Raw genomic sequence first — 27,388 nt, 5'->3', positions numbered from 1 at the left:
CCCCACCACCCATGGCCTGCTAAACCAGAGGCGTCATCACCAACAAACCTATAACACTTCCCACCATCATCATCATCTTTCTGGAAAGACTTAACCCTGCCTAAATGGAGAAAAAAAGAGCTTAACTCACTCACTGACTGACAACTTGGACAACTTCATTCACTCTGCACTAAATGAGTTAACCTAAAAAGAATGGAGGAGAAAGAGGCCTCAAAGTATCTTCACATGAATCATCACAACCAGAGCACTGGCAGCCATCTTGAATCTGGATGGACAGTCTCCTACATGCAGTGAGTGAAAAGGGAGCTGTCTGTATCAAATACATGTGAACATAATCTTCTACAGGACATAGCTTCCATCCACACCCGAAGAACAGTGTGGAATGGAATGGTATTCCCAACAAGTGTTTAGGGAATGGGGTCTGGGAATGTCTGAACATAGAAATGGCCACACACACACACACACACACACACACACACACACACACACACACACAGACACAGAGACAGAGACACACACACACACAGACACACACACACACACTCAGGGCGAGGTCACGATTGGTGACTTGGAAGCATGGAACCAATCTGCAGTTAGAGTTCAGAGGACAACAGGAAGAGAGAGGTCAAGCGCTGACCCCTGGAATTCCTGTTTTTCACCCACCGCTTTATTCTTTGGCCTATTCCTCCCTCCTCTCTCTCCTTCCTTCCCCCCTTCCTCTCCCTCACGCCCATCCTCTTTTTTTCCACCCCCGACATCCTCCTCTCTCTCTCTCTCTCTCTCTCTTCCTGTCATCCTGTTCCTCTTTCCCTTCCTATTCATTCTCTTACCCCAGCACGAGTATCTATTTCCATCTGTCGTTCCTCTCCTCCTTCTCTCCATCTGTCAAAACCACATTTATTCTCCCTCTCTCTTTCCCTCGGACTCACCCATTCCCCCTCCCCCCCCCCCCCCCCCTCTCTCTCTCGTTGAACATTCTCTCCCTGCTGGTTTTTGGAAGTCGTAGCGAGAAAGTGCATTTCCTGGCCTCAGGTCAGATTAAATATTAAACCCCTCTTCATTTCCGACCCACTCCGGCGATCGGGATGACACAGTTTTAAGAGCCGCTTCACCCACCCACACGCTTTCTAAAAGGAGAGATGATGCTGCAGGAGTAGTGTTGGAGAAGTACCGCATCGCTGCGTGACTTAAGACAATCTGGGTCAGCACGCTCAAGACACCACGTCAGAAAACGCTACCGTCACCGGCGAACACAACATTTTTTTTTACTTCATGTTGTTTGTTGCTACACGGAGAATAAACATGATAAGATTCACACTGAGCCATCTGGCTACTGCAGCTCCAGAGGTCCTCAAACCCCATTGGTGAAGCTCTCACACAACTCCTATCCCTGGAGTTCCCCACCAATAACCTCCCCCCTCCCTCCCCCCTGCGCCCTCACCTCATTGACTGAGTTCAAGAGGTGCTTCCTGTTGAGAGTCATGCTGAGCGTGTTGTTGTGACTCATCGTGGGCGTCTTGACGAACACGAAGTCGCTGCGGCTGGAGAGGGTGGAGTAGCAGGGCCTGTAGGTGCGCGTGTGAGGGTCCTGGGTGGGGTCCCCCACCACCTCCATGTAGCGGATGGGCCCGTCTGTGTTCAGCTGCAGGTGCATGTCCTTCTGGGGCCTCTGGTGGTACGCCCGGCTGCCCCGGTGACGCCCGTAGCAACACCCGGACTCGCCGGGGCCACGGCGCCGCAGGCAGCGCACCATGAGGATGATGAAGGTGAGGAAGGACACAGCGGACACGGCGGCCAGGGAGATGATGAGGTACAGGGTGATGTCGGTCACGCCGCCCCGCCCCCCCCGGGTCACCGTTGTCTTCCTCTGGTCCGAGGCGACGTCGCCCCCGGCGCCCTTCTCCTCCACGGTCACCGTGACGACCACGGTGGTGGAGAGCGACGGCTCCCCGTTGTCCTGGATGATCACCGTGATCTCGTAGGCCGCGCCCCCCCGCTCCTCCTCCTCGGCCAGCTTGCGGGCGGTGCGGAGCTCGCCTGTGTGGGGGGCGATGCGGAACAGGCCGGTGTCGGGCCCGGGGGCGATGGAGTAGAACAGCCAGGCGTTGTGGCCGCTGTCGGGGTCCACGCCCACCAGCTTGTTGATGAGGTGGCCCGCCCCGGCCGACCGGGGGACACTCAGCTGCAGCCCCGTGTCCGCGGAGAACGGGGGGTACACCAGCAGCGGGGCGTTGTCGTTCAGGTCCACCACGAACACGTGGACCGTGACATTGGCGGTCTGCGGCGGCACCCCCGCGTCCTGCGCCTGCACGTGCACGTGGAAGGCGTTGAGCTGCTCGTAGTCAAGGGAGCGCAGGCTGTAGATGTGGCCCGTTTCTGGGTTGATGTAGACGTAGGAGGAGACAGGCGAGCCCTGGACGGTGCTGGGCAGGACCGAGTAGGACACGCGCCCGTTGTCCCCCACGTCAGGGTCCGTGGCCGTCACCACGGCGATGGGAGTGCTGGGGACATTGTTCTCGGGGACGTCCACGGAGTAGAAGGGCAGGGAGAAGGAGGGGGCGTTGTCGTTGACGTCAGACAGCTTCACCGTGAAGGTGGTCTGCGACGACAGGGGGGGGACGCCGGCGTCGGCGGCCATGATGACCACCATGTACTCAGGGACGCTCTCGCGGTCCAGGTTGCCGTCGGTGATGAGGTTGTAGTGCTCCCCGAAGGCTGAGTTGAGTTTGAACGGCAGCCCCGGCTGGACCGTTAAGGTGACCTCTCCGTTCTTACCGGCGTCCAGGTCCCGCGCGCTGATGAGGGCGATCACCGTGCCCGGCGCGGCGTCCTCTCGGATGGGACTGGTCAGCGACGTCAGGGTCACCTCGGGCGAGTTGTCATTGACGTCTGTGACTTCCACTATGACGTTACAGGAGCCCTCCATGGCGGGGGTGCCCCCGTCCCGCGCCTGCACGGTGATGTGATATACATTTGCCGTTTCATAATCTACCTCACCGTTCACGCGCATCTCCCCGGTTTTAGAATCCACGCTGAAAAGCTTCATTACGCGTTCTGGTGTGTACTTACTAAACAGGAAGGAGATGTCTCCGTTTAGACCAAAATCCGTGTCAGATGCGTTCAGTTTCGTTACTAAAGTGCCCGGTGCAACATTCTCCAAAAGGCTGACTTTTGTCACTGGCTCGTCAAAGACGGGCGCATTGTCATTCACGTCCAGAATCTTAATAAGCAGGAGGGTAGAGCCCGACTTCTCCGGCTGGCCCCCGTCTACGGCTGAGAGCAGCAGGCGAAACGAGGCCTGCGTCTCTCTATCCAATGTCTTCTCCAATACTAACTCAGGAAACTTACTGCCGTCGCTTTTTGTTTCTACATTCAAAACAAAGCAGTCATTAGGTGCGAGGTGATAAGTGCGCAGAGAGTTGATACCCACGTCTGGGTCTTGCGCACTCTCCAATCGGAACCGCGTGCCCTGCGCGGCCGCCTCTGATATCTCCAGGGAAATATTCTTCGTTGAAAACTGCGGTGCGTTGTCATTGACGTCCACAATATCCACTACAACGTGATGTATTTCTAAAGGGTGCTCAAGTATCATCTCAAGATGTAGCGAACACGTTGGACTTAATTCGCACATGTGTTCCCTGTCAATTGTCTGTTTAATTACCAAATCTCCAGTCGCCTGGTTTATCTCGAAATACTGCGCGTTGGATTTCTTGACCACCCGCAATTTTCTTTGAACTATGCTTTGAACGGTGAGACCCAGCTCCTTAGCGATGTTCCCAACCACGGCCCCGGGCATTAGCTCCTCCGGTACGGAGAAACGGAGCTGGGCGGACGCGCACGAGAGGCACGCCAGGGAGAACCACAGCCTCAGCACGGCGGGCCATCCTCCGGAGCGCGTAACCCTCTGTCCGGACTCCATTGTGAGAGGGGTCCGAGGGATGGAAAAGTTCAACTCCGTCTTTTACCGTAATGCATCCATAGTCCCGATAAACCGACGCTACCAGGCCGTCGGTAAACACTTCCGCTTGAGAGAAAAAGCCGTGGGAAGTTTAGAAGTAATCATGACGCCCTAGTTCTGGACGGAAAATAAAAAAGAAGAAAAGTAAAACTCCTCTCTGCCTCCGCTGGAACCCCTCTCTCTCTGCCCCCCTGCTCCACTCCTCTCAGGGGCGGGGACAAGTCACAAAGGCTAGTTTCCTATTGGCTCATCAGGACCCTGAACGCTCCACACACATCTCACACAGAGTGGAGAGAGTGAGAGAAAACTTTTCAGTGGCAGACACTTCTGTTGCACTGGAAAGCAAGTTAAAATGCGCTATTAAGATTGTACGTAGTAATAACAGAACAGAGGTTACTTTATAACGCCAAGGCAACTGAAATGCGTAAAACTAAAATAGATTAGATTGTTTTGGCAATCATTATATTTACTGCTGATATAGGCTAAACATAGAAATGTACAACAGCAAGGGTACGTATTTGACTTCTAACAATTGTTCCATGAACATATTTCGTTATTTCCGTTGATTATGGCCTCACTGAATATTGATACTGAAAAGTATAAAAAAGACGCACAGTCAGATTGCGATCATATCTTTACCCGCAAGGCGGCATAGTTTCCAAAGTTTCCTCATTTTGCTTTTCATCCCAAACGCTGACGTAACCGTTTCACATTATGAAACCACAACAAGGATGCAGAAGTGTCAGGGCCGGCCGCTGGCATAATTCCACGGGCCGGGCGTGACGCTGTCATTGATAGACAATAAATAAAGGCCATGGATAGACATTGGCCTACATTTGGCTTTATAAACATATACAATACGCTTTACAGCAAATTATACAATGCAATGTTCTTCATCATGTAGGTAGGATATGTTAACTTGTTCAATAGGCTATGTTAAAAGGAATAATTAATTAATGATTAATTAATATTTATAATGAAGTCATTTATTTTTATATAAATATTTTCACATGTGCCAAACAAATCACGAGTAGGCCTAACCCAAAACCAAAATGATCAAACCATAGAGAGATAATGAAGTCCTGGATCTCTGAACAAATTGGAAAAATTAAAACAACAAACATATTTTGTTTTAAAGCAGTTTTGTTAAATGTAAGCTCAATCTCAAGGCCTATAGGCTGAAACACACACTGAAACATACACACACAGTCCCAACACACACGGAAGAGAATGTGTGATGACTAAAAACATTTGTAGTGACAAGCCCATGTGAATTAATTCTATTCGAGGCATAAATATGATCTGACCTGAATATGATTTTATTATGAAAAATCGTAATTATCACAATATCAAAATCATAATTCTGTCCAGGTCCATATATCATGAATAGCGCATGGGAGCACATGTGTGTTGTGAGGTCACTGACGCTAATTATGACTCTGTCTTTTGCAGAATAATGATTGGCATAAAACTAAAGAATCGAAACCGTCACATCACTGCTGTACAGCACCACCAGGGCTAATCTAAAGCGTGGCATCCGGGAGGCCAAGGCAGACCACAGAGAGAAGATTGAGGAATGCTTCCTGAGCAACGACTCCAGGCGGGTGTGGCAGGGGGTTCAGCACATGACAAACTTCAGAGCCAACAGGCTCACAGCCGCGGAGGACGACCCCCTGCTGGCGGAAAAGCTGAACTCCTTCTACTCCCGGTTCGACGAGGGGCGAACGGAGGTAACCACAATACAAACACCACTCTCTCGAGCTCTCAGCAGCCTCACCCTCACAGAGCATGAAGTGAGACGCGTGCTGAAGGCGGTGGACCCCAGGAAAGCCTCAGGGCCGGATGGCGTCCTGGGACGGGTGCTGAGGGACTGCGCCGACCAGCTGGCCGGGGTTTTCACCAACATCTTCAACCAGTCCCTGTCCCAGGCCACCATCTCATCCTGCCTGAAAACCTCAACTATCATCCCAGTCCCGAAGAAAAGCACGGTGAGCTGCCTAAACGACTACCGCCCGGTGGCACTCACACCAATCATCATGAAGTGCTTCGAGAAACTAGTCCGGGCCCACATAGTCACACGCCTCCCGCCCAACCTGGATCCATACCAGTTCGCCTACAGAGCCCACAGGTCCACAGAGGACGCCATCGCGACGACTCTCCACTCCACTCTATCCCACCTGGAGAGGGGAAACAGCTACGCGAGACTGCTCTTTGTGGACTTCAGCTCTGCCTTCAATACCATCCTTCCAGACAGGCTAGTGACCAAACTACTAGACCTGGGACTATCACACTCTATATGTGCATGGATCAAGGACTTCCTGTCTGACCGCCCCCAGAGGGTGCGGGTGGGCTCCCACACCTCCACAGCCCTCAGACTCAGCACTGGGTCCCCCCAGGGCTGCGTGCTAAGCCCCATCCTCTACAACCTCTACACCTACGACTTCACCCCCGTCCACCCCAGCAACTCCATCGTAAAGTTTGCAGACGACACCACCGTGGTGGGCTGCATCTCGGGGGGGGACGTACAGGGATGAGGTGGAGCAGCTGGGCAAGCTGTGCAAGGTTAACAACCTGCTGCTGAACCAGTCAAAGACCCAGGAAATCATCGTGGACTTCAGGAGGAAAAAATCTGAGGTCCAGCCCCTGCTCGTCGATGGAGGGAGCGTGGAGAGAGTCTCAACCCTCCGATTCCTAGGGGTGCACATACAGGATGACCTGTCCTGGAAGACCAACACAGCAGCCATCATCAAGAAGGCACAACAGCGGCTCTACTTCCTGAGAGTCCTCAGGAAAAACCACATCAGTCAGGAGATGCTTGTGACCTTCTACCGCTGCGCAGTGGAGAGCATCCTCACCTACTGCATCTGCGTGTGGTTCTCCAGCTGCACAGCCGCAGAGAGGAATGCGCTACAGAGAGTCGTGAGATCGGCCCAGAAGATCACCGGCGCCCCCCTCCCCTCTCTGGAAGAGCTGTACAACACACGCTGCCTCAGGAAGGCCTCCAAGATCTCCAGAGACCCATCCCACCCTGGGAACGAACACTTTGCTCGGCTGCCCTCGGACAGGCGGTTCAGGACCATGTTCGCAAGGACAAACAGACTGAAGCTCAGCTTCTACCCCAGGGCCATTCAGGCCCTGAACACAGCAAAGACCTAGGTTCTAGGCCCTGGACAATCTAGACAATTTGATGGCAGCTACTAGATTGAAATCAAGTGCAATACTGAAACACAACTGTGAACATTTCAAACCTGCAAACTGCGACACTTTAAATGAATGTGCAATAACACTATGTGCAATATGACAACCCTCGGGTATATAAGGTTCAGAGTTAGGAAATGTTAGGATATGTATAGCATAGCATAGAGTACAGCACAGTGTTTTATTTGTATAGTATAGTATAGTGGATAGTGTATATAGCCTTTATTTATGTAAACCAGCTCTTTTCCCTTCTTGTTTTTAGTTTTTTTTCCTAGCACCAGGGGAGCCCCCCCTCCCAAATTTCGTTGTTTGATACCTGTACTATATCAATGACAATAAAGACCATTCATTCATCACTACTGATCGCTGCTCACCTGCTGGCTCTCAAAGGTCCAGGCGCTGTCGGGTAAAGACGCGTCTAGGACGTTGATCATCTCCTTAAAGTCAGTGGTGCTGCTGGGCTTAACGAAGGTGAAATCACTGAATTCTGACATGGGAGACAGGCAGGACCTGAACGACTGACTCTGAGACAACATGTCCCCTCCCAGGACCTCCACGTACTTAATAGGCCCGTCAGAGTTGAGCTGGATCTGCAGGTTTCTGTTGGGGTTCTTGTAGCCGTCATAGTCGGCCCGTCTCATGCAGCAACTACCGCTGCTTCTGCTGTTTCTAACGCACTTCACAGCTAAGATCACAAAAGTCAACAGAGACAGCACGGACACCGAGGCCAGAGAGAGGATCAAGTAAAGGGTGATTCTGCCGCTTTTTTTGCTGGGCTCTGGCGCTTTCTGCCGGAGGTCCAAGATGGGTTCGTGGAGCCCGTCCTCTACCAGTATGGCCACTGTGACTGTGGCGGACTGGACCGGCTCCCCGTCGTCCTTTATCTCTATCAGCAGCCTCTGTGAGGAGTCGTCCTGCTCGGACACGGCGCGTTTAGTCCGGACCTCCCCTGTGTACAGATTGACAGTGAACAGAGACGCGTCTGTGGCCTCCGCCAGCTTATACGAGATCCAGGCGTTATGGCCCGAGTCTGCGTCCACGGCCGTTACCTTAGTCACCAGGTGGCCCGCTTTAGCGGAGCGAGGCATCTTCTGATGAGAGAGCGAGCCCAGGACAGCGGAGGGGTAAATAACAGCGGGGGCATTGTCGTTCTGGTCCAGGATAAAAACATGGACAGTGGCGTTGCTGCTCAGAGACGGAGAGCCGTGGTCCTTTGCCTGCACCACAATCTGAAACACCTTCAGTTTCTCATAGTCAAACGAGTGCATGCTGTAGATGCTGCCGTTATCAGAGTTCATGTACACGTAGGAGGACACAGACACGTCCTGCACTTTAGAGTCTAGGATGGAGTAGGAGATCTTGGCATTATCCCCGAAATCCAGGTCAGAGGCGGATACTGAGTAGAGTATGGCGCCTGGTAATCCATTCTCTTTTAAATACACATTATAGGAGGGCTGAGTGAATTTAGGGGGGTTGTCGTTGACGTCTATGATGCTGACAGGTATAGTTTTCTTGGTAGTCAGAGGAGGAGAGCCCGAATCAGTGGCTGATATCTCAATATTATACTCTGAGAAGTTCTCGCGGTCTAAAACACCACTAGTGATCAATGCGTAGTTATTAGAAAATGAAGGTTTTAGACTAAAAGGATAGCCTCGCGGGAGTTGTAAGGTAACTTTACCGTTATCCCCGGAGTCAAGGTCCCGTGCACTGATCAAAGCCACTACCGTGCCACCCGGTGCGTCCTCGCGCACTGGACTCGGTTGGGAGGTAAGAATGATTTCAGGAGGATTGTCATTAATGTCTATTACCTCCACCTGCACACGACAATGTCCCTCCATTTCAGGGATACCTTTGTCTTTAGCAGTAATATCAATCCGATAAGAAGCAGTCTTCTCATAATCCAGTTCCCCTTTTAAAAAGATCTCCCCTGTCAACGGATCAATCTCAAACGTTGACAATACCGAATCTGGCGTATGTTTCCCGAAAGAATACTTTATCTCACCATTCAGACCTTCGTCCACGTCCGTAGCTCTAGGCTTAGTAATGAAAGTACCTTTTACACTCGTTTCGCTTAAAGAAACTTTATAGGCAGTCTTTTCGAAAACTGGAAAATTATCGTTAATATCAAGCACAGTAATGGTTATCTGCGAGGTCCCGGATCTGACGGGACTGCCCCCGTCTAGCGCTGTTAATAGAAGACGGTGTATAGCTTTTTTCTCTCTGTCTAGTGGTTTCTCCAGGACCAGCTCAGGGACATTCTTTCCATCCTCAATTTCTTTTATCTTCAATGTAAAACATTCATTTTTACTCAAAGTATAAGATTTGAGCGAATTGCTTCCCACGTCGGGGTCCTCTGCGCTCTGTAACGGAAAACGCGTGCCCACTGCAGCCAATTCTGCTAGTTCTAATGTAAATTCATTTGTAAGGAAACTAGGAGAATTGTCATTTATGTCTCGTATTTCCACCTCTATGCGGTGTAACTGTAGCGGGTTCTCTATGACAACCTGCAGCGGTAAAACGCAGCTGGCGCTTTGTCCGCATAAAGTCTCTCTGTCTATTCTCTCATTCACGACCAGCTCGCCCTTCCCCGCATCCACACTGAAATACTGCTTCCCAGCCTCGGAGGCGACGCGCAGTTTACGGTCAAAAATCTCAGATAGTCCCAAACCCAGATCTTTAGCTAGATTTCCTACCACAGAGCCCTGTTTCAGTTCCTCCGGGATGGTGTAGCGAGTCTGTCCGTCTATTGTACTCCACAAGAGAAAGAAATGATGCCACCAAAGAGCATGCCATCTCCAGTCTCGGTATCCCATTCTCTTTGTCATCCCTGATCCGTTACAATGTATTCACCATTGAAATACTGTATTTCTTAGAACACATATTATTATTCAAATCCATCAGAAGATTGCATATTCCAGTTAGCATTTTAGATCATTTTGAATCATGATATTAATAGTGTTTTCAGATTGTATTTCATCTCCGTGTGTGAGCGCATCCCTCTCTCTCCTCCAGCTCTGAGCATTGTAAGGGTTACGATGCTGTGGATGGGGGGAGGGAGTAGATCTCTTTGTACAGTTCTGCATGTTATTGGTGCACAGCACACATCTCTAACATCCAATAAGATACACCAGAATAGGCTTCTTAAAGCCACAGTGGCCCCTCCTCCCTGCGCTCCACAAAGCAGAGTGAGTGGGAATAATGGAACCATGTTTTCCAATAGAAACTAATGTGTTGCCTTACCAAAATAGTGGCTTAAGGCCTATATATGACAACAAAGTAGCCCATCTCTGTGAACAGTACTGAAAGAGTGAGAGCAATACCCTTTCAATATACGTGGTGTAAAACAAACATTTGTTTGCGAGACAGTGATCACTAGATATTTGCTCCATTTTGTATACTGTCATTTATAATATTTATCATGCCACAGGCCTCATTTAATTCCTTCGAAACAACAATTAAATATTCTGTATTTGTCACTATTAATAGTGTTCACAATATATGAAAGCTAGAGGAAAATAGAAAAAAGATGTAATGTTTTAGTATTCAAATGAAGCCCAACATAACGAAGGATTAACACTATATCAAAACTAATATGATCTGACATCCGCATGAAAATACTTCACAACAAGTGTAACTGAGATTTTATTTTCATCTCACCAACCACAACACTATTGGTTCAACTGGAGGACCACTGTCCACACCAATGGTGCTGAAATGCTGATATTCTAAAACCCTCCTTAAACAAGGGAAAACGGGACACTCTATAGAGCTGGTAGCCTACAAAGGAAACACATCAAATACTTTAGCAGAAATAGTCAGCTTCTCTTAATACCAAAACACAGAAATGTATGTAATTTATTCACAGGCCTGATAAATCATTGTGAGTGAAGACTTGGAAAACTTGAAAGAGACACAGTTGGGCATGTTTTGTTCAGCTGAAATAGTAGGCTAATGGGCTGATATATTTGATTAGCCTATAATACGACTAAAATAGGAAGCCATTGTCTGTAGAACGGTGCAAAAACAAGATAAAATATATCACAAAGTAGGCCTAAAACCCAATCGTGAATCTGACATTATTCAAAATCAATACGGTGGTGAAGTTGAACGTCACTGGAGACACCCACACAAGCACAGCGCTGTAACACTGGCATGACAATACAGATATTTGGCTTTCAAACTTGATCCCATTGTATTACATTTAACAAGTGTTCCTTATTTCGCTTTCCCCATCATCCCGTAAATGGAGACAGTGTGAAAAACTGTGCAGGTTCATTTTCAAAATTAGTTTTTCCGCTTTATTAGCGACTGATCACCTTAGCCACGCTACATGTACCAGTACCAATGTATCGAATCAAATAAAACTATTTTGTCATGATAATACACTTACTACTTACCAATCTCGTATAGAGCTTCCATTACAAACGTGCTATGTTTGTCCAAAGACAGCTTCGTTATTATGGTATTATTTGATTATTATGCAATCACTCTCGGCCTATCAGGCATAACTAAAAGTATGATGTCATAATTAGTGAGAGATCAAAGCGATGTATGTTATGATGATATCACACCAGCAGTGACATCAAAAAAATAATTTATTCACTATGATGATATAGGCCTACGTCACACACAAGATGGATATAAACCAGAATCTAAACTGTCTTATACTATTTTCATCGCTGCTCACCTGCTGGCTCTCAAAGGTCCAGGCGCTGTCGGGTAAAGACGCGTCTAGGACGTTGATCATCTCCTTAAAGTCAGTGGTGCTGCTGGGCTTAACGAAGGTGAAATCACTGAACTCTGACATGGGAGACAGGCAGGACCTGAACGACTGACTCTGAGACAACATGTCCCCTCCCAGGACCTCCACGTACTTAATAGGCCCGTCAGAGTTGAGCTGGATCTGCAGGTTTCTGTTGGGGTTCTTGTAGCCGTCATAGTCGGCCCGTCTCATGCAGCAACTACCGCTGCTTCTGCTGTTTCTAACGCACTTCACAGCTAAGATCACAAAAGTCAACAGAGACAGCACGGACACCGAGGCCAGAGAGAGGATCAAGTAAAGGGTGATTCTGCCGCTTTTCTTGCTGGGCTCTGGCGCTTTCTGCCGGAGGTCCAAGATGGGTTCGTGGAGCCCGTCCTCTACCAGTATGGCCACTGTGACTGTGGCGGACTGGACCGGCTCCCCGTCGTCCTTTATCTCTATCAGCAGCCTCTGTGAGGAGTCGTCCTGCTCGGACACGGCGCGTTTAGTCCGGACCTCCCCTGTGTACAGATTGACAGTGAACAGAGACGCGTCTGTGGCCTCCGCCAGCTTATACGAGATCCAGGCGTTATGGCCCGAGTCTGCGTCCACGGCCGTTACCTTAGTAACCAGGTGGCCCGCTTTAGCGGAGCGAGGCATCTTCTGATGAGAGAGCGAGCCCAGGACAGCGGAGGGGTAAATAACAGCGGGGGCATTGTCATTCTGGTCCAGGATAAAAACATGGACAGTGGCGTTGCTGCTCAGAGAGGGAGAGCCGTGGTCCTTTGCCTGCACCACAATCTGAAACACCTTCAGTTTCTCATAGTCAAACGAGTGCATGCTGTAGATGCTGCCGTTATCAGAGTTCATGTACACGTAAGAGGACACAGACACGTCCTGCACTTTAGAGTCTAGGATGGAGTAGGAGATCTTGGCATTATCTCCGAAATCCAGGTCAGAGGCGGATACTGAGTAGAGTATGGCGCCTGGTAATCCATTCTCTTTTAAATACACATTATAGGAGGGCTGAGTGAATTTAGGGGGGTTGTCGTTGACGTCTATGATGCTGACAGGTATAGTTTTCTTGGTAGTCAGAGGAGGAGAGCCCGAATCAGTGGCTGTTATCTCAATATTATACTCTGAGAAGTTCTCGCGGTCTAAAACACCACTAGTAATCAATGCGTAATTATTAGAAAATGAAGGTTTCAGACTGAAAGGGTAACCTCGAGGAACGGTTAACGTCACTTTACCGTTATCCCCGGAGTCAAGGTCCCGTGCACTGATCAAAGCCACTACCGTTCCACTGGGTGCATTCTCGCGCACCGGGCTCGGTTGGGAGGTGAGAACAATTTCGGGAGCGTTGTCATTGACGTCTATTACCTCCACATGGACACTACAAAGTCCCTCCATTTTAGGAATACCCTGATCTTTTGCACTGATGTCAATTTCAAAATGCATAGAGCTCTCGAAATCTAATTTCCCTTTCAGGAATATTTTTCCTAATACCGAATCAATCTCAAACAAAGACAATATCGAATCTGGAGTATGCACACCAAACGAATATTCAATATTCCCATTTTGACCCTCATCAACGTCTATTGCAGCAGGATTAACTATAAAAGTACCCTCAGCACTGTTTTCGCTGATAGAAACCTTATACACTGGCTTTTCAAAAATGGGAATATTGTCATTTATATCAAGCACTTTAATAATTATTTGTGAGGTTCCAGATCTGACTGGACTGCCTCCGTCGAGGGCCGTTAATAACAGTCGATGGACGGATTTTCTCTCTCGGTCCAGAGGTTTAGCCAGGACCAGTTCTGGGACTTTTCTTCCACCTGCGAGTTCTTTAACTTTTAAACTAAAACATTCGTCTTTACTAAGGGTGTACGACTTCAGTGAATTACTCCCAACATCTGGGTCTTGTGCACTTTCCAAACGTACACCTGCAGCAGTTGATTCTGCTATCTCTAATGTTACTTCCTTTGACGGGAAACTAGGGGAATTATCATTAATATCTTGTATTTCAACCTCAACGCGATACAGTTGTAGCGGGTTCTCTATGACAACCTGCAGCGGTAAAACGCAGCTGGCGCTTTGTCCGCATAACGTCTCTCTGTCTATTCTCTCATTCACGACCAGCTCGCCCTTCCCCGCATCCACACTAAAATACTGCTTCCCAGCCTCGGAGGCGACACGCAGTTTACGGTCAAAAATCTCAGATAGTCCCAAACCCAGGTCTTTAGCTAGATTTCCTACCACAGAGCCCTGTTTCAGTTCCTCCGGGATGGTGTAGCGAGTCTGTCCGTCTATTGTACTCCACAAGAGAAAGAAATGATGCCACCAAAGAGCCTGCCATCTCCAGTCTCGGTATCCCATTCTCTTTGTCATCCCTGATCCGTTACAATGTATTCACCATTGAAATGCTGTATTTCTTAGAACACATATTATTATTCAAATCCATCAGAAGATTGCATATTCCAGTTAGCATTTTAGATCATTTTGAATCACGATGATGATAGTGTTTTCAGATTGTATTTCATCTCCGTGTGTGAGCGCATCCCTCTCTCTCCTCCAGCTCTGAGCATTGTAAGGGTTACGTTGCTGTGGATGGGGGGAGGGAGTAGATCTCTTTGTACAGTTCTGCATGTTATTGGTGCACAGCACACATCTCTAGCATCCAATAAGGTACACCAGAATAGGCTTCTTAAAGCCACAGTAGCCCCTCCTCCATGCGCTCCACAAAGCAGAGTAGAGTGAGTGGGATTAATGGAACCATGTTTTCCATTAGAAACTAATGTGTTGCCTTACCAAAATAGTGGCTTTATATATGACAACAAAGTAGCCCATCTCTGTGAACAGTACTGAAAGAGTGAGAGCAATACCCTTTCAATATACGTGGTGTATATGAAAACAAACATTTGTTTGCGAGACAGTTATCACTAGATATTTGCTCCATTTTGTATACTGTCATTTATAATATTTATCATGCCACAGGCCTCATTTAATTCCTTCGAAACAACAATTAAATATTCTGTGTTTCTCACTATTAATAGTGTTCACAATATATGAAAGCTAGAGGAAAATAGAAAAAATATGTAATGTTTTAGTATTCAAATGAAGCCCAACATAACGAAGCATTAACACTATATCAAAACTAATATGATCTGACATCCGCATGAAAATACTTCACAACAAGTGTAACTGAGATTGTATTTTCATCTCACCAACCACAACACTATTGGTTCAACTGGAGGACCACTGTCCACACCAATGGTGCTGAAATGCTGATATTCTAAAACCCTCCTTAAACCAAGGAAAACGGGACACATAGAGCTGGTAGCCTACAAAGGAAACATCAAATACTTTAGCAGAAATAGTCAGCTTCTCTTAATACCAAAACACAGAAATGTATGTAATTTATTCACAGTCCTGATAAATCATTGTGAGTGAAGACTTGGAAAACTTGAAAGAGACACAGTTGGGCACGTTTTGTTCAGCTGAAATAGTAGGCTAATGGGCTGATATATTTAATTAGCCTACATAATACGACTAAAATAGGAAGCCATTGTCTGTAGAACGGTGCAAAAACATGATAAAATATATCACAAAGTATAGGCCTAAATCCCAATCGTGAATCTGACATTATTCAAAATCAATACGGTGGTGAAGTTGAACTTCACTGGAGACACCCACACAAGCACAGCGATGTAACACTGACAAGCAATACAGGTATTTGGCTTTCAAACTTGATCCCATTTTATTAAAATGTACTAGTGTTGGTTATTTCGCTTTCCACATCATCCCGTAAATGGAGACAGTGTGAACAACGGTGCAGGTTCATTTTCAAAATGAGGTGTTCCGCTTTATTAGCGACTGATCACCTTAGCCACGCTACATGTACGAGTAGGCCTACCAATGTATCGAATATCAAATAAAAATATTTTGTCATTATAATAAAATCGCTAAAATAGCTTTATTTACTATAGTCTCGTATAGAACTTCCATCACAAACTTGCTATGTTTGTGCAAAGACAGCTTCGTTATTATGGTATTATTTGATTATTATGCAATCACTCTCGGCCAATCAGGCATAACTAAAAGTGTGATGTCATAATTAGTGAGAGATCAAAGCGATGTATGTTATGATGATATCACACCGGCAGTGACATCAAAAAAATAATTTATTCACTATGATGATATAGGCCTATACGTCACACACATGATGGCTATAAACCAGAATCTAAACCGTCATATACTATTTTCATCGCTGCTCACCTGCTGACTCTCAAAAGTCCAGGCGCTGTCGGGTAAAGACGCGTCTAGGACGTTGATCATCTCCTTAAAGTCAGTGGTGCTGCTGGGCTTAACGAAGGTGAAATCACTGAACTCTGACATGGGAGAGAGGCAGGACCTGAACGACTGACTCTGAGACAACATGTCCCCCCCCAGGACCTCCACGTACTTAATAGGCCCGTCAGAGTTGAGCTGGATCTGCAGGTTTCTGTTGGGGTTCTTGTAGCCGTCATAGTCGGCCCGTCTCATGCAGCAACTACCGCTGCTTCTGCTGTTTCTAACACACTTCACAGCTAAGATCACAAAAGTCAACAGAGACAGCACGGACACGGAGGCCAGAGAGAGGATCAAGTAAAGGGTGATTCTGCCGCTTTTCTTGCTGGGCTCTGGCGCTTTCTGCCGGAGGTCCAAGATGGGTTCGTGGAGCCCGTCCTCTACCAGTATGGCCACTGTGACTGTGGCGGACTGAACCGGCTCCCCGTCGTCCTTTATCTCTATCAGCAGCCTCTGTGAGGAGTCGTCCTGCTCGGACACGGCGCGTTTAGTCCGGACCTCCCCTGTGTACAGATTGACAGTGAACAGAGACGCGTCTGTGGCCTCCGCCAGCTTATAGGAGATCCAGGCGTTATGGCCCGAGTCTGCGTCCACGGCCGTTACCTTCGTAACCAGGTGGCCCGCTTTAGCGGAGCGAGGCATCTTCTGATGAGAGAGCGAGCCCAGGACAGCGGAGGGGTAAATAACAGCGGGGGCATTGTCGTTCTGGTCCAGGATAAAAACATGGACAGTGGCGTTGCTGCTCAGAGAGGGAGAGCCGTGGTCCTTTGCCTGCACCACAATCTGAAACACCTTCAGTTTCTCATAGTCAAACGAGTGCATGCTGTAGATGCTGCCGTTATCAGAGTTCATGTACACGTAGGAGGACACAGACACGTCCTGCACTTTAGAGTCTAGGATGGAGTAGGAGATCTTGGCATTATCTCCGAAATCCAGGTCAGAGGCGGATACTGAGTAGAGTATGGCGCCTGGTAATCCATTCTCTTTTAAATACACATTATAGGAGGGCTGAGTGAATTTAGGGGGGTTGTCGTTGACGTCTATGATGCTGACAGGTATAGTTTTCTTGGTAGTCAGAGGAGGAGAGCCCGAATCAGTGGCTGATATCTCAATATTATACTCTGAGAAGTTCTCGCGGTCTAAAACACCATTAGTAATCAACGCGTAATTATTAGAAAACGAAGGTTTCAGACTAAAGGGATAACCTCGCGGGAGTTGTAAGGTAACTTTACCGTTATCCCCGGAATCAAGGTCACGGGCACTGATCAAAGCCACTACCGTGCCACCCGGGGCGTCCTCGCGCACTGGACTCGGTGAGGAGGTAAGAATGATTTCTGGAGGATTGTCATTTACGTCTATTACCTCCACCTGCACGCTACAATGCCCTTCCATTTCAGGAGTGCCGTTATCTTTAGCACTAATATCCACTTCATAATTTGCAGCGGTTTCAAAATCCAACTCTCCTGTCAAAAACATTTCGCCTGTGTCTGGATCAATATCGAACGTAGAGAGCACGGACTCTGGAGTGCGTTCACCAAACGTATACTTTATCTGCCCATTCTGACCCTCGTCAATATCCGTTGCTTTGAGTTTAACCATGAAAGTGCCTTTCATGCTGTTTTCTTGAATTGAAACTTTGTATATATTTTTTTCAAACAAGGGAACGTTATCATTATTATCAAGCACTGTGATGATGATCTGTGAGGTACCTGATCTGACGGGACTGCCCCCATCCAGCGCTGTTAAGAGTAGCCGGTGGACAGCTTTTTTCTCTCTGTCCAGCGGTTTCTCTAACACCAGCTCTGGGACCTTTCTACCATTACTAAGGTCTTTTACCTTTAAACTAAAACACTCGTCTTTACTAATAGTATACGATTTTAATGAGTTACTTCCCACGTCCGGGTCTTCTGCGCTCTCCAAAGGAAAACGCATGCCCGCAACAGTCGATTCAGATATTTTCAACGAAAGCTCCTTTGTAAGGAAACTAGGAGAATGATCATTTATGTCTCGTATTTCCACCTCTATGCGGTGTAACTGTAGTGGGTTCTCTATGACAACCTGCAGCGGTAAAACGCAGCTGGCGCTTTGTCCGCATAAAGTCTCTCTGTCTATTCTCTCATTGACGACCAGCTCGCCCTTCCCCGCATCCACACTGAAATACTGCTTCCCTGCCTCGGAGGCGACGCGCAGTTTACGGTCAAAAATCTCAGATAGTCCCAAACCCAGATCTTTAGCTAGATTTCCTACCACAGAGCCCTGTTTCAGTTCCTCCGGGATGGTGTAGCGAGTCTGTCCGTCTATTGTACTCCACAAGAGAAAGAAATGATGCCACCAAAGAGCATGCCATCTCCAGTCTCGGTATCCCATTCTCTTTGTCATCCTTGGTCCGTTATAATGTATTCACCATTGAAAGACTGTATTTTCCACAACCAAAAATATTATTAAAATCCATCAGAAGATTGCATATTCCAGTTAGCATTTTACCATAATTCTGAATCATGATATTAATAGTGTTTTCAGATTGTATTTCATCTCCGTGTGTGAGCGCATCCCTCTCTTTCCTCCAGCTCTGAGCATTGTAAGGGTTACGATGCTGTGGATGGGGGGAGGGAGTAGATCTCTTTGTACAGTTCTGCATGTTATTGGTGCACAGCACACATCTCTAACATCCAATAAGGTACACCAGAATAGGCTTCTTAAAGCCACAGTAGCCCCTCCTCCATGCGCTCCACAAAGCAGAGTGAGTGTTGGAACCATCTTTTCCATTATTAACTGCTAGCTGGAGTGTGTCGCCTTACCAAAATAGTACCTTTATATAAGTCAAAGAATTAAGAACGTTGCTGGATTTTGTAGGCCTATAGCCATTTTGAATAATTCCAGATACACAATTCCTTTTAAACAACGACACATATTCAATATGTTGTACTATATTAATACAAATAATAATATAGACGTGAATTCGAGTGAGTAAAACAATATTTGAATGTATTCCTCAAGCAAGAAATCCTATTAATAAACAAACAAATGTAACTGAATTACATTTGCACTTCATTGCACAGGGAGAATGTCCTGTTGCTGTCCACACTGATGGTGCTGAACCCCTTAACCCAACCACACAAAACAACACAGACCAAGCTTCCTGTAGCACCAATCTTATTCAGCAAATATTGTAGGCCTAATGATTTTGCACAAGTAATACATATACATATTGCTCAATTATGTTATAACGTCTGAAACCCATGGATGAGTTTGAAACTTGGTTTTGTTAAACAATGAAATTATGATAAGATTAGATATCGGACTAAAATGTATACGCTTTCATCTATATGACACAGATGAGAGGGAGATAGAAGCACGGTGTAAGTGTGTCACTAACGACAATCTGCTGTCTTTGATTATTGATGTCACAGTACAAAAGACGAGAACATTAACCGTCACATCACTACTGATCGCTGCTCACCTGCTGACTCTCAAAGGTCCAGGCGCTGTCGGGTAAAGAAGACGCGTCTAGGACGTTGATCATCTCCTTAAAGTCAGTGGTGCTGCTGGGCTTAACGAAGGTGAAATCACTAAACTCTGACATGGGAGAGAGGCAGGACCTGAACGACTGACTCTGAGACAACATGTCCCCTCCCAGGACCTCCACGTACTTAATAGGCCCGTCAGAGTTGAGCTGGATCTGCAGGTTTCTGTTGGGGTTCTTGTAGCCGTCATAGTCGGCCCGTCTCATGCAGCAACTACCGCTGCTCCTGCTTTTTCTAACGCACTTCACAGCTAAGATCACAAAAGTCAACAGAGACAGCACGGACACCGAGGCCAGAGAGAGGATCAAGTAAAGGGTGATTCTGCCGCTTTTCTTGCTGGGCTCTGGCGCTTTCTGCCGGAGGTCCAAGATGGGTTCGTGGAGCCCGTCCTCTACCAGTATGGCCACTGTGACTGTGGCGGACTGGACCGGCTCCCCGTCGTCCTTTATCTCTATCAGCAGCCTCTGTGAGGAGTCGTCCTGCTCGGACACGGCGCGTTTAGTCCTGACCTCCCCTGTGTACAGATTGACGGTGAACAGAGACGCGTCTGTGGCCTCCGCCAGCTTATACGAGATCCAGGCGTTATGGCCCGAGTCTGCGTCCACGGCCGTTACCTTCGTAACCAGGTGGCCCGCTTTAGCGGAGCGAGGCATCTTCTGATGAGAGAGCGAGCCCAGGACAGCGGAGGGGTAAATAACAGCGGGGGCATTGTCGTTCTGGTCCAGGATAAAAACATGGACAGTGGCGTTGCTGCTCAGAGAGGGAGAGCCGTGGTCCTTTGCCTGCACCACAATCTGAAACACCTTCAGTTTCTCATAGTCAAACGAGTGCATGCTGTAGATGCTGCCGTTATCAGAGTTCATGTACACGTAGGAGGACACAGACACGTCCTGCACTTTAGAGTCTAGGATGGAGTAGGAGATCTTGGCATTATCCCCGAAATCCAGGTCAGAGGCGGACACTGAGTAGAGTATGGCGCCTGGTAATCCATTCTCTTTTAAATACACATTATAGGAGGGCTGAGTGAATTTAGGGGGGTTGTCGTTGACATCTATGATGCTGACAGGTATAGTTTTCTTGGTTTTCAGGGGAGGAGAACCTGAATCAGTGGCTGTTATCTCAATATTATACTCTGAGAAGTTCTCGCGGTCTAAAACACCACTAGTGACCAACGCATAATTATTAGAAAATGAAGGTTTCAGACTGAAAGGGTAACCTCGAGGAAGAATTAACGTCACTTTACCGTTATCCCCGGAGTCAAGGTCCCGTGCACTGATCAAAGCCACTACCGTGCCACTGGGTGCGTCCTCGCGCACTGGACTTGGTTGGGAGGTGAGAACGATCTCAGGAGCGTTGTCATTAACGTCAATTACGTCAACCTGCACACGACAATGCCCCTCCATTTCAGGAATACCTTTGTCTTTGGCAGTAATGTCAATTTCATAAGTTGCAGAGCTTTCAAAATCTAATTCCATTTTAAACATCATCTCCCCCGTTATCGAATCGATCTGAAATACTGATAATATAGAATCTGGTGTGTGGTCACCAAAAGCGTAGTTAATCTCTCCATTGACCCCCTCGTCTGCGTCCATAGCTTCAAGTTTAATCAATGAGGAGCCAATTGCACTGTTCTCATTCACATGTATTTTATACAAAGCTTTTTTAAACACGGGGACATTGTCGTTATTATCCAGAACACTAACAGTGATCTGTGATGTCCCGGATCGGACTGGACTGCCCCCGTCTAGAGCTGTCAACAGTAACTGATGTACAGCCTGTTTTTCTCTGTCCAGCGGTTTCTCTAACACCAGCTCTGGCACTTTTCTCCCACCCGCAAGTTCTTTCAACTTCAAACTAAAACATTCGTCTTTACTCAGTGTGTACGACTTAAGCGAATTACTGCCAACGTCAAGGTCTTGGGCACTCTCCAAAGGAAAACGTGTGCCTACAGCGGTCAATTCTGCCATTTTCAAAACACGCTCTTTTGTGAGAAAACTGGGAGAATGATCATTTATATCTCGTATTTCCACCTCTATGCGGTGTAACTGTAGCGGGTTCTCTATGACAACCTGCAGCGGTAAAACGCAGCTGGCGCTTTGTCCGCATAAAGTCTCTCTGTCTATTCTCTCATTCACGACCAGCTCGCCCTTCCCCGCATCCACACTGAAATACTGCTTCCCAGCCTCGGAGGCGACGCGCAGTTTACGGTAAAAAATCTCAGATAGTCCCAATCCCAGATCTTTAGCTACATTTCCTACCACAGAGCCCTGTTTCAGTTCCTCCGGGATGGTGTAGCGAGTCTGTCCGTCTATTGTACTCCACAAGAGAAAGAAAGTATGCCACCAAAGAGCCTGCCATCTCCAGTCTCGGTATCCCATTCTCTTTGTCATCCCTGGTCCGTTATAATCTATTCACCATTGAAATACTGTATTTTCCAGAACAAAGATTATTATTAAAATCCATTAGAAGATTACATATTCCAGATAGCAATTTAGGATAATTTACAATCACGATAATGATAGTGTTTTCGGATTGTATTTCATCTCCGTGTGTGAGCGCATCCCTCTCTCTCCTCCAGCTCTGAGCATTGTAAGGGTTACGATGCTGTGGATGGGGGGAGGGAGTAGATCTCTTTGTACAGTTCTGCATGTTATTGGTGCACAGCACACATCTCTAGCATCCAATAAGGTACACCAGAATAGGCTTCTTAAAGCCACAGTGCCCCTCCTCCATGCGCTCCACAAAGCAGAGTGAGTGGGAATAATGGAACCATATTTTCCATTATAAACTAATGTCTGTAGCGTAGCCTTACCAAAATAGTGGCTTTACTGTATAGGCTATACGACAACAAAGTAGCCCATCTCTGTGAACAGTACTGCAAGAGTGAAAGCAATATCATTTCAATATACAAACATTGCGAGACAGTGATCACTAGATATTTGCTCCATTTTGTATACTGTCATATATCATCTTTATCATGCCAAAGGCCTCACTTAATTCCTTCGAAACAACAACTAAATATTCTGTATTTGTCAATATTAATAGTGTTGACAATATATGAAAGCTAGAGGAAAATAACAATAAAAAATCCACAAGATGTATAGCCTAATGTTTTAGTATTAAAATGAAGCCCAATATAACGAAGCATTAACACTATATCAAAACTAATATGATCTGACATACACATGAAAATACTTCACAACATGTGTAACTGAGATTTTATTTACATCTTATCAACCACAACACTATTGGTTCAACTGTCCATAACACTGGTGCCGAAATGCTGATGTTCTAAACCCTCCTTAAACCAGGGAAAACGGGGACACTCTATAGAGGTGGTACAATGGAAACACGTCAAATACTTAAGCAGAAGTAGTCAGCTTCTCTTAATACCAAAACCCAGAAATGTATGTAATTTATTCACAGTCCTGATAAATCATTGTGAGTGAAGACTTGGAGAACTTGAAAGAGACACAGTTGGGCATGTTTTGTTAAGCTGAAATAGTAATGGGCTGAAATATTTGAGCAGCCTATATAATACGACTAAAATAGGAAGCCATTGTCTGTAGACCGGTGCAAATACTTGATAAAATACATCCCAGAGTAAAACACAATCGTGAATCTGACATAATTCAAAATCAATACGGTGGTGAAGTTGAACGTCACTGGAGACACCCACACAAGCACAGCGCTGTAACACTGACATGACAATACAGATATTTGGCTTTCAAACTTGATCCCGTTGTATTACATTTAACAAGTGTTCCTTATTTCGCTTTCCCCATCATCCCGTAAATGGAAAAAAAAAACTGTGCAGGTTCATTTAAAAAATTTGGTTTTCCGCTTTATCACCTTAGCCACGTTACATGTACCAGTACCAATCTATCGAATCAAATAAAACAATTTTGTCATGATAATAAACGTACTACTTACTAGTCTCATATAGAGCTTCCATTACAAACTTGCTAAGTTTGTCCAAAGACAGTTTTGTTATTATGGTATTATTTGATTATTATGCAATCACTCTCGGCCTATCAGGCATAGCTAAAAGTATGATGTCATAATTAGTGAGAGATCAAAGCGATGTATGTTATGATGATATCACACCGGCAGTGACATCAAAAAAATAAGTTATTCACTATGATGATATACATCCCACACAAGATGGCTATAAACCAGAATCTAAACCATCATATACTATTTCCATCGCTGCTCACCTGCTGGCTCTCAAAGGTCCAGGCGCTGTCGGGTAAAGACGCGTCTAGGACGTTGATCATCTCCTTAAAGTCAGTGGTGCTGCTGGGCTTAACGAAGGTGAAATCACTGAACTCTGACATGGGAGAGAGGCAGGACCTGAACGACTGACTCTGAGACAACATGTCCCCTCCCAGGACCTCCACGTACTTAATAGGCCCGTCAGAGTTGAGCTGGATCTGCAGGTTTCTGTTGGGGTTCTTGTAGCCGTCATAGTCGGCCCGTCTCATGCAGCAACTACCGCTGCTTCTGCTGTTTCTAACGCACTTCACAGCTAAGATCACAAAAGTCAACAGAGACAGCACGGACACCGAGGCCAGAGAGAGGATCAAGTAAAGGGTGATTCTCCCGCTTTTCTTGCTGGGCTCTGGCGCTTTCTGTCGGAGGTCCAAGATGGGTTCGTGGCGCCCGTCCTCTACCAGTATGGCCACTGTGACTGTGGCGGACTGGACCGGCTCCCCGTCGTCCTTTATCTCTATCAGCAGCCTCTGTGAGGAGTCGTCCTGCTCGGACACGGCGCGTTTAGTCCGGACCTCCCCTGTGTACAGGTTGACAGTGAACAGAGACCCGTCTGTGGCCTCCGCCAGCTTATACGAGATCCAGGCGTTATGGCCCGAGTCTGCGTCCACGGCCGTTACCTTAGTAACCAGGTGGCCCGCTTTAGCGGAGCGAGGCATCTTCTGATGAGAGAGCGAGCCCATGACAGCGGAGGGGTAAATAACAGCGGGGGCATTGTCGTTCTGGTCCAGGATAAAAACATGGACAGTGGCGTTGCTGCTCAGAGAGGGAGAGCCGTGGTCCTTTGCCTGCACCACAATCTGAAACACCTTCAGTTTCTCATAGTCAAACGAGTGCATGCTGTAGATGCTGCCGTTATCAGAGTTCATGTACACGTAGGAGGACACAGACACGTCCTGCACTTTAGAGTCTAGGATGGAGTAGGAGATCTTGGCATTATTCCCGAAATCCAGGTCAGAGGCGGACACTGAGTAGAGTATGGCGCCTGGTAATCCATTCTCTTTTAAATACACATTATAGGAGGGCTGAGTGAATTTAGGGGGGTTGTCGTTGACGTCTATGATGCTGACAGGTATAGTTTTCTTTGTAGTCAGAGGAGGAGAGCCCGAATCAGTGGCTGTTATCTCAATTCTATACTCTGAGAAGTTCTCACGGTCTAAAACACCACTAGTAATCAACGCGTAATTATTAGAAAACGAAGGTTTCAGACTAAAGGGATAACCTCGCGGGAGTTGTAAGGTAACTTTACCGTTATCCCCGGAGTCAAGGTCCCGTGCACTGATCAAAGCCACTACCGTGCCACTGGGTGCGTCCTCGCGCACCGGGCTCGGTTGGGAGGTAAGAATAATTTCTGGAGGATTGTCATTAACGTCTATTACCTCCACCTGCACACGACAATGTCCCTCCATTTCAGGGATGCCTTTGTCTTTTGCAGTAATGTCGACAGGATACGAAGCAGCCGTCTCATAGTCTAATTCACCTTTTAAAAATAGTGTCCCTGTTAAGGGGTCAATCTCAAAAATAGTCAACGCCGAATCTGGTGTGCGCACGCCAAATGAGAATTCTATTTCACTATTGAGACCCTCATCAGAATCCGTGGCTTTAGGCTTAATAATGAACGCACCTTTCAAACTATTTTCGCTTACTGACACTTTATATACAGCCTTCTCAAATACTGGATGATTATCATTGTTATCAAGAACTGTAATGATTATCCGTGACGTCCCGGATCTAGACGGATTGCCCCCATCTAGAGCTGTTAAGAGTAGCTGGTGAACAGCCTTTTTCTCTCGGTCTAAAGGTTTCTCCAGGACCAGCTCAGGGACCTTCCTACCACCCTCAATGTCTTTCACTTTTAAACTAAAACATTCGTCTTTACTCAGAACGTACGACTTCAACGCATTACTACCAACATCAGGGTCTTCTGCGCTTTCCAATGGAAAACGGACGCCCGACCCGGTAGATTCTGCTATTTTTAACGTGCGCTCCTCTGTACGGAAACTAGGAGAATTGTCATTTATGTCTCGTATTTCCACCTCTATGCGGTGTAACTGTAGCGGGTTCTCTATGACAACCTGCAGCGGTAAAACGCAGCTGGCGCTTTGTCCGCATAAAGTCTCTCTGTCTATTCTCTCATTCACGACCAGCTCGCCCTTCCCCGCATCCACACTGAAATACTGCTTCCCAGCCTCGGAGGCGACGCGCAGTTTACGGTCAAAAATCTCAGATAGTCCCAAACCCAGATCTTTAGCTAGATTTCCTACCACAGAGCCCTGTTTCAGTTCCTCCGGGATGGTATAGCGAGTCTGTCCGTCTATTGTACTCCACAAGAGAAAGAAATGATGGCACCAAAGAGCCTGCCATCTCCAGTCTCGGTATCCCATTCTCTTTGTCATCCCTGATCCGTTACAAAGTGTTCACCATTGAAATAATGTATTTTCCAGAACAAAGATTACTATTAAAATCCATCAGAAGATTACATATTCCAGATAGCAATTTAGGATAATTTACAATCACGATATTGATAGTGTTTTCGGATTGTATTTCATCCCCGTGTGTGAGCGCATCCCTCTCTCTCCTCCAGCTCTGAGCATTGTAAGGGTTACGATGCTGTGGATGGGGGGAGGGAGTAGATCTCTTTGTACAGTTCTGCATGTTATTGGTGCACAGCACACATCTCTAACATCCAATAAGATACACCAGAATAGGCTTCTTAAAGCCACAGTAGCCCCTTCTCCCTGCGCTCCACAAAGCAGAGTGAGTGGGATTAATGGAACCACATTTCCCCTTAGGCTACTACTAGCTGTAGTGTCGCCTTACCAAAATAGTACCTTTATATACGTCAAAGAATTAAGAACGTTGCTGGATTTTGTAGGCCTATAGCCATTTTGAATCATTTTAGATACACAATTCCTTTGAAACAACAACACATATTCAATATGTTGCACTATAATATTAATACAAATAATAATATAGACGTGAATTCGAGTGCGTAAAGCAATATTTGAATGTAATCCTCAAGCAATAAATCGTATTAATAAACAAACAAATGTAACTGAATTACATTTGCACTTCATTGCGAAGGGAGAATGTCCTGTTGCTGTCCACACTGATGGTGCTGAACCCCCCAACCCAACCACACAAAACAACACAGACAAAGCTTCCTGTAGCACCAATCTTATTCAGCAAATATTGTAGGCCTAATGATTTTGCAGTAATACATATACATATTGCTCAATTATGTTATAACTTCTGAAACTCATGGATGAGTTTGAAACTTGGTTTTGTTAAACGCTGAAATTATGATAAGACTAGATATCGGACTAAAATGTATACGCTTTCATC

The 27,388-nt window shown here is 46.7% G+C and overlaps 4 protein-coding genes across 4 annotated transcripts in view; all 4 read right to left on the bottom strand.

Moving 5' to 3' along the window:
- The window catches only part of LOC308152209 (protocadherin gamma-C5-like), a gene marked incomplete at both ends in the record, with an annotated part of 32,497 nt that extends 13,871 nt beyond the window's left edge, over window positions 1-18,626 (bottom strand). Inside the window, one exon of the mRNA XM_080525129.1 lies at window positions 16,176-18,626. Coding sequence (XP_080381255.1) covers window positions 16,176-18,626 — 2,451 coding nt within the window. The remainder of the gene's footprint in view (window positions 1-16,175) is intronic.
- On the bottom strand, window positions 11,775-14,288 carry LOC308153116 (protocadherin gamma-C5-like; the record flags this gene model as incomplete). The annotated part of the gene is made up of 1 exon (XM_080526211.1): window positions 11,775-14,288. The coding sequence occupies one exon, from the start codon at window positions 14,286-14,288 to the stop codon at window positions 11,775-11,777; it is 2,514 nt and encodes an 837-aa protein (XP_080382337.1).
- Window positions 18,627-19,689: 1,063 nt separating the features above from the next.
- Window positions 19,690-22,161, bottom strand: LOC308152211 (protocadherin gamma-C5-like; the record flags this gene model as incomplete). Its single annotated transcript, XM_080525135.1, has 1 exon — window positions 19,690-22,161. The coding sequence occupies one exon, from the start codon at window positions 22,159-22,161 to the stop codon at window positions 19,690-19,692; it is 2,472 nt and encodes an 823-aa protein (XP_080381261.1).
- Window positions 22,162-23,961: 1,800 nt separating this feature from the next.
- Window positions 23,962-26,439, bottom strand: LOC308153115 (protocadherin gamma-C5-like; the record flags this gene model as incomplete). Its single annotated transcript, XM_080526210.1, has 1 exon — window positions 23,962-26,439. One exon carries the CDS (start codon window positions 26,437-26,439, stop codon window positions 23,962-23,964), a length of 2,478 nt encoding a protein of 825 aa, XP_080382336.1.
- Window positions 26,440-27,388: the final 949 nt, after the last annotated feature.

Source organism: Nansenia antarctica (genome assembly GCF_963989245.1).
Source record: "Nansenia antarctica genome assembly, chromosome: 3".
Taxonomy (NCBI): domain Eukaryota; kingdom Metazoa; phylum Chordata; class Actinopteri; order Argentiniformes; family Microstomatidae; genus Nansenia; species Nansenia antarctica.
Note: the sequence above shows the minus strand (reverse complement) of the source record. Positions and strands in the feature narration are given on the sequence as shown.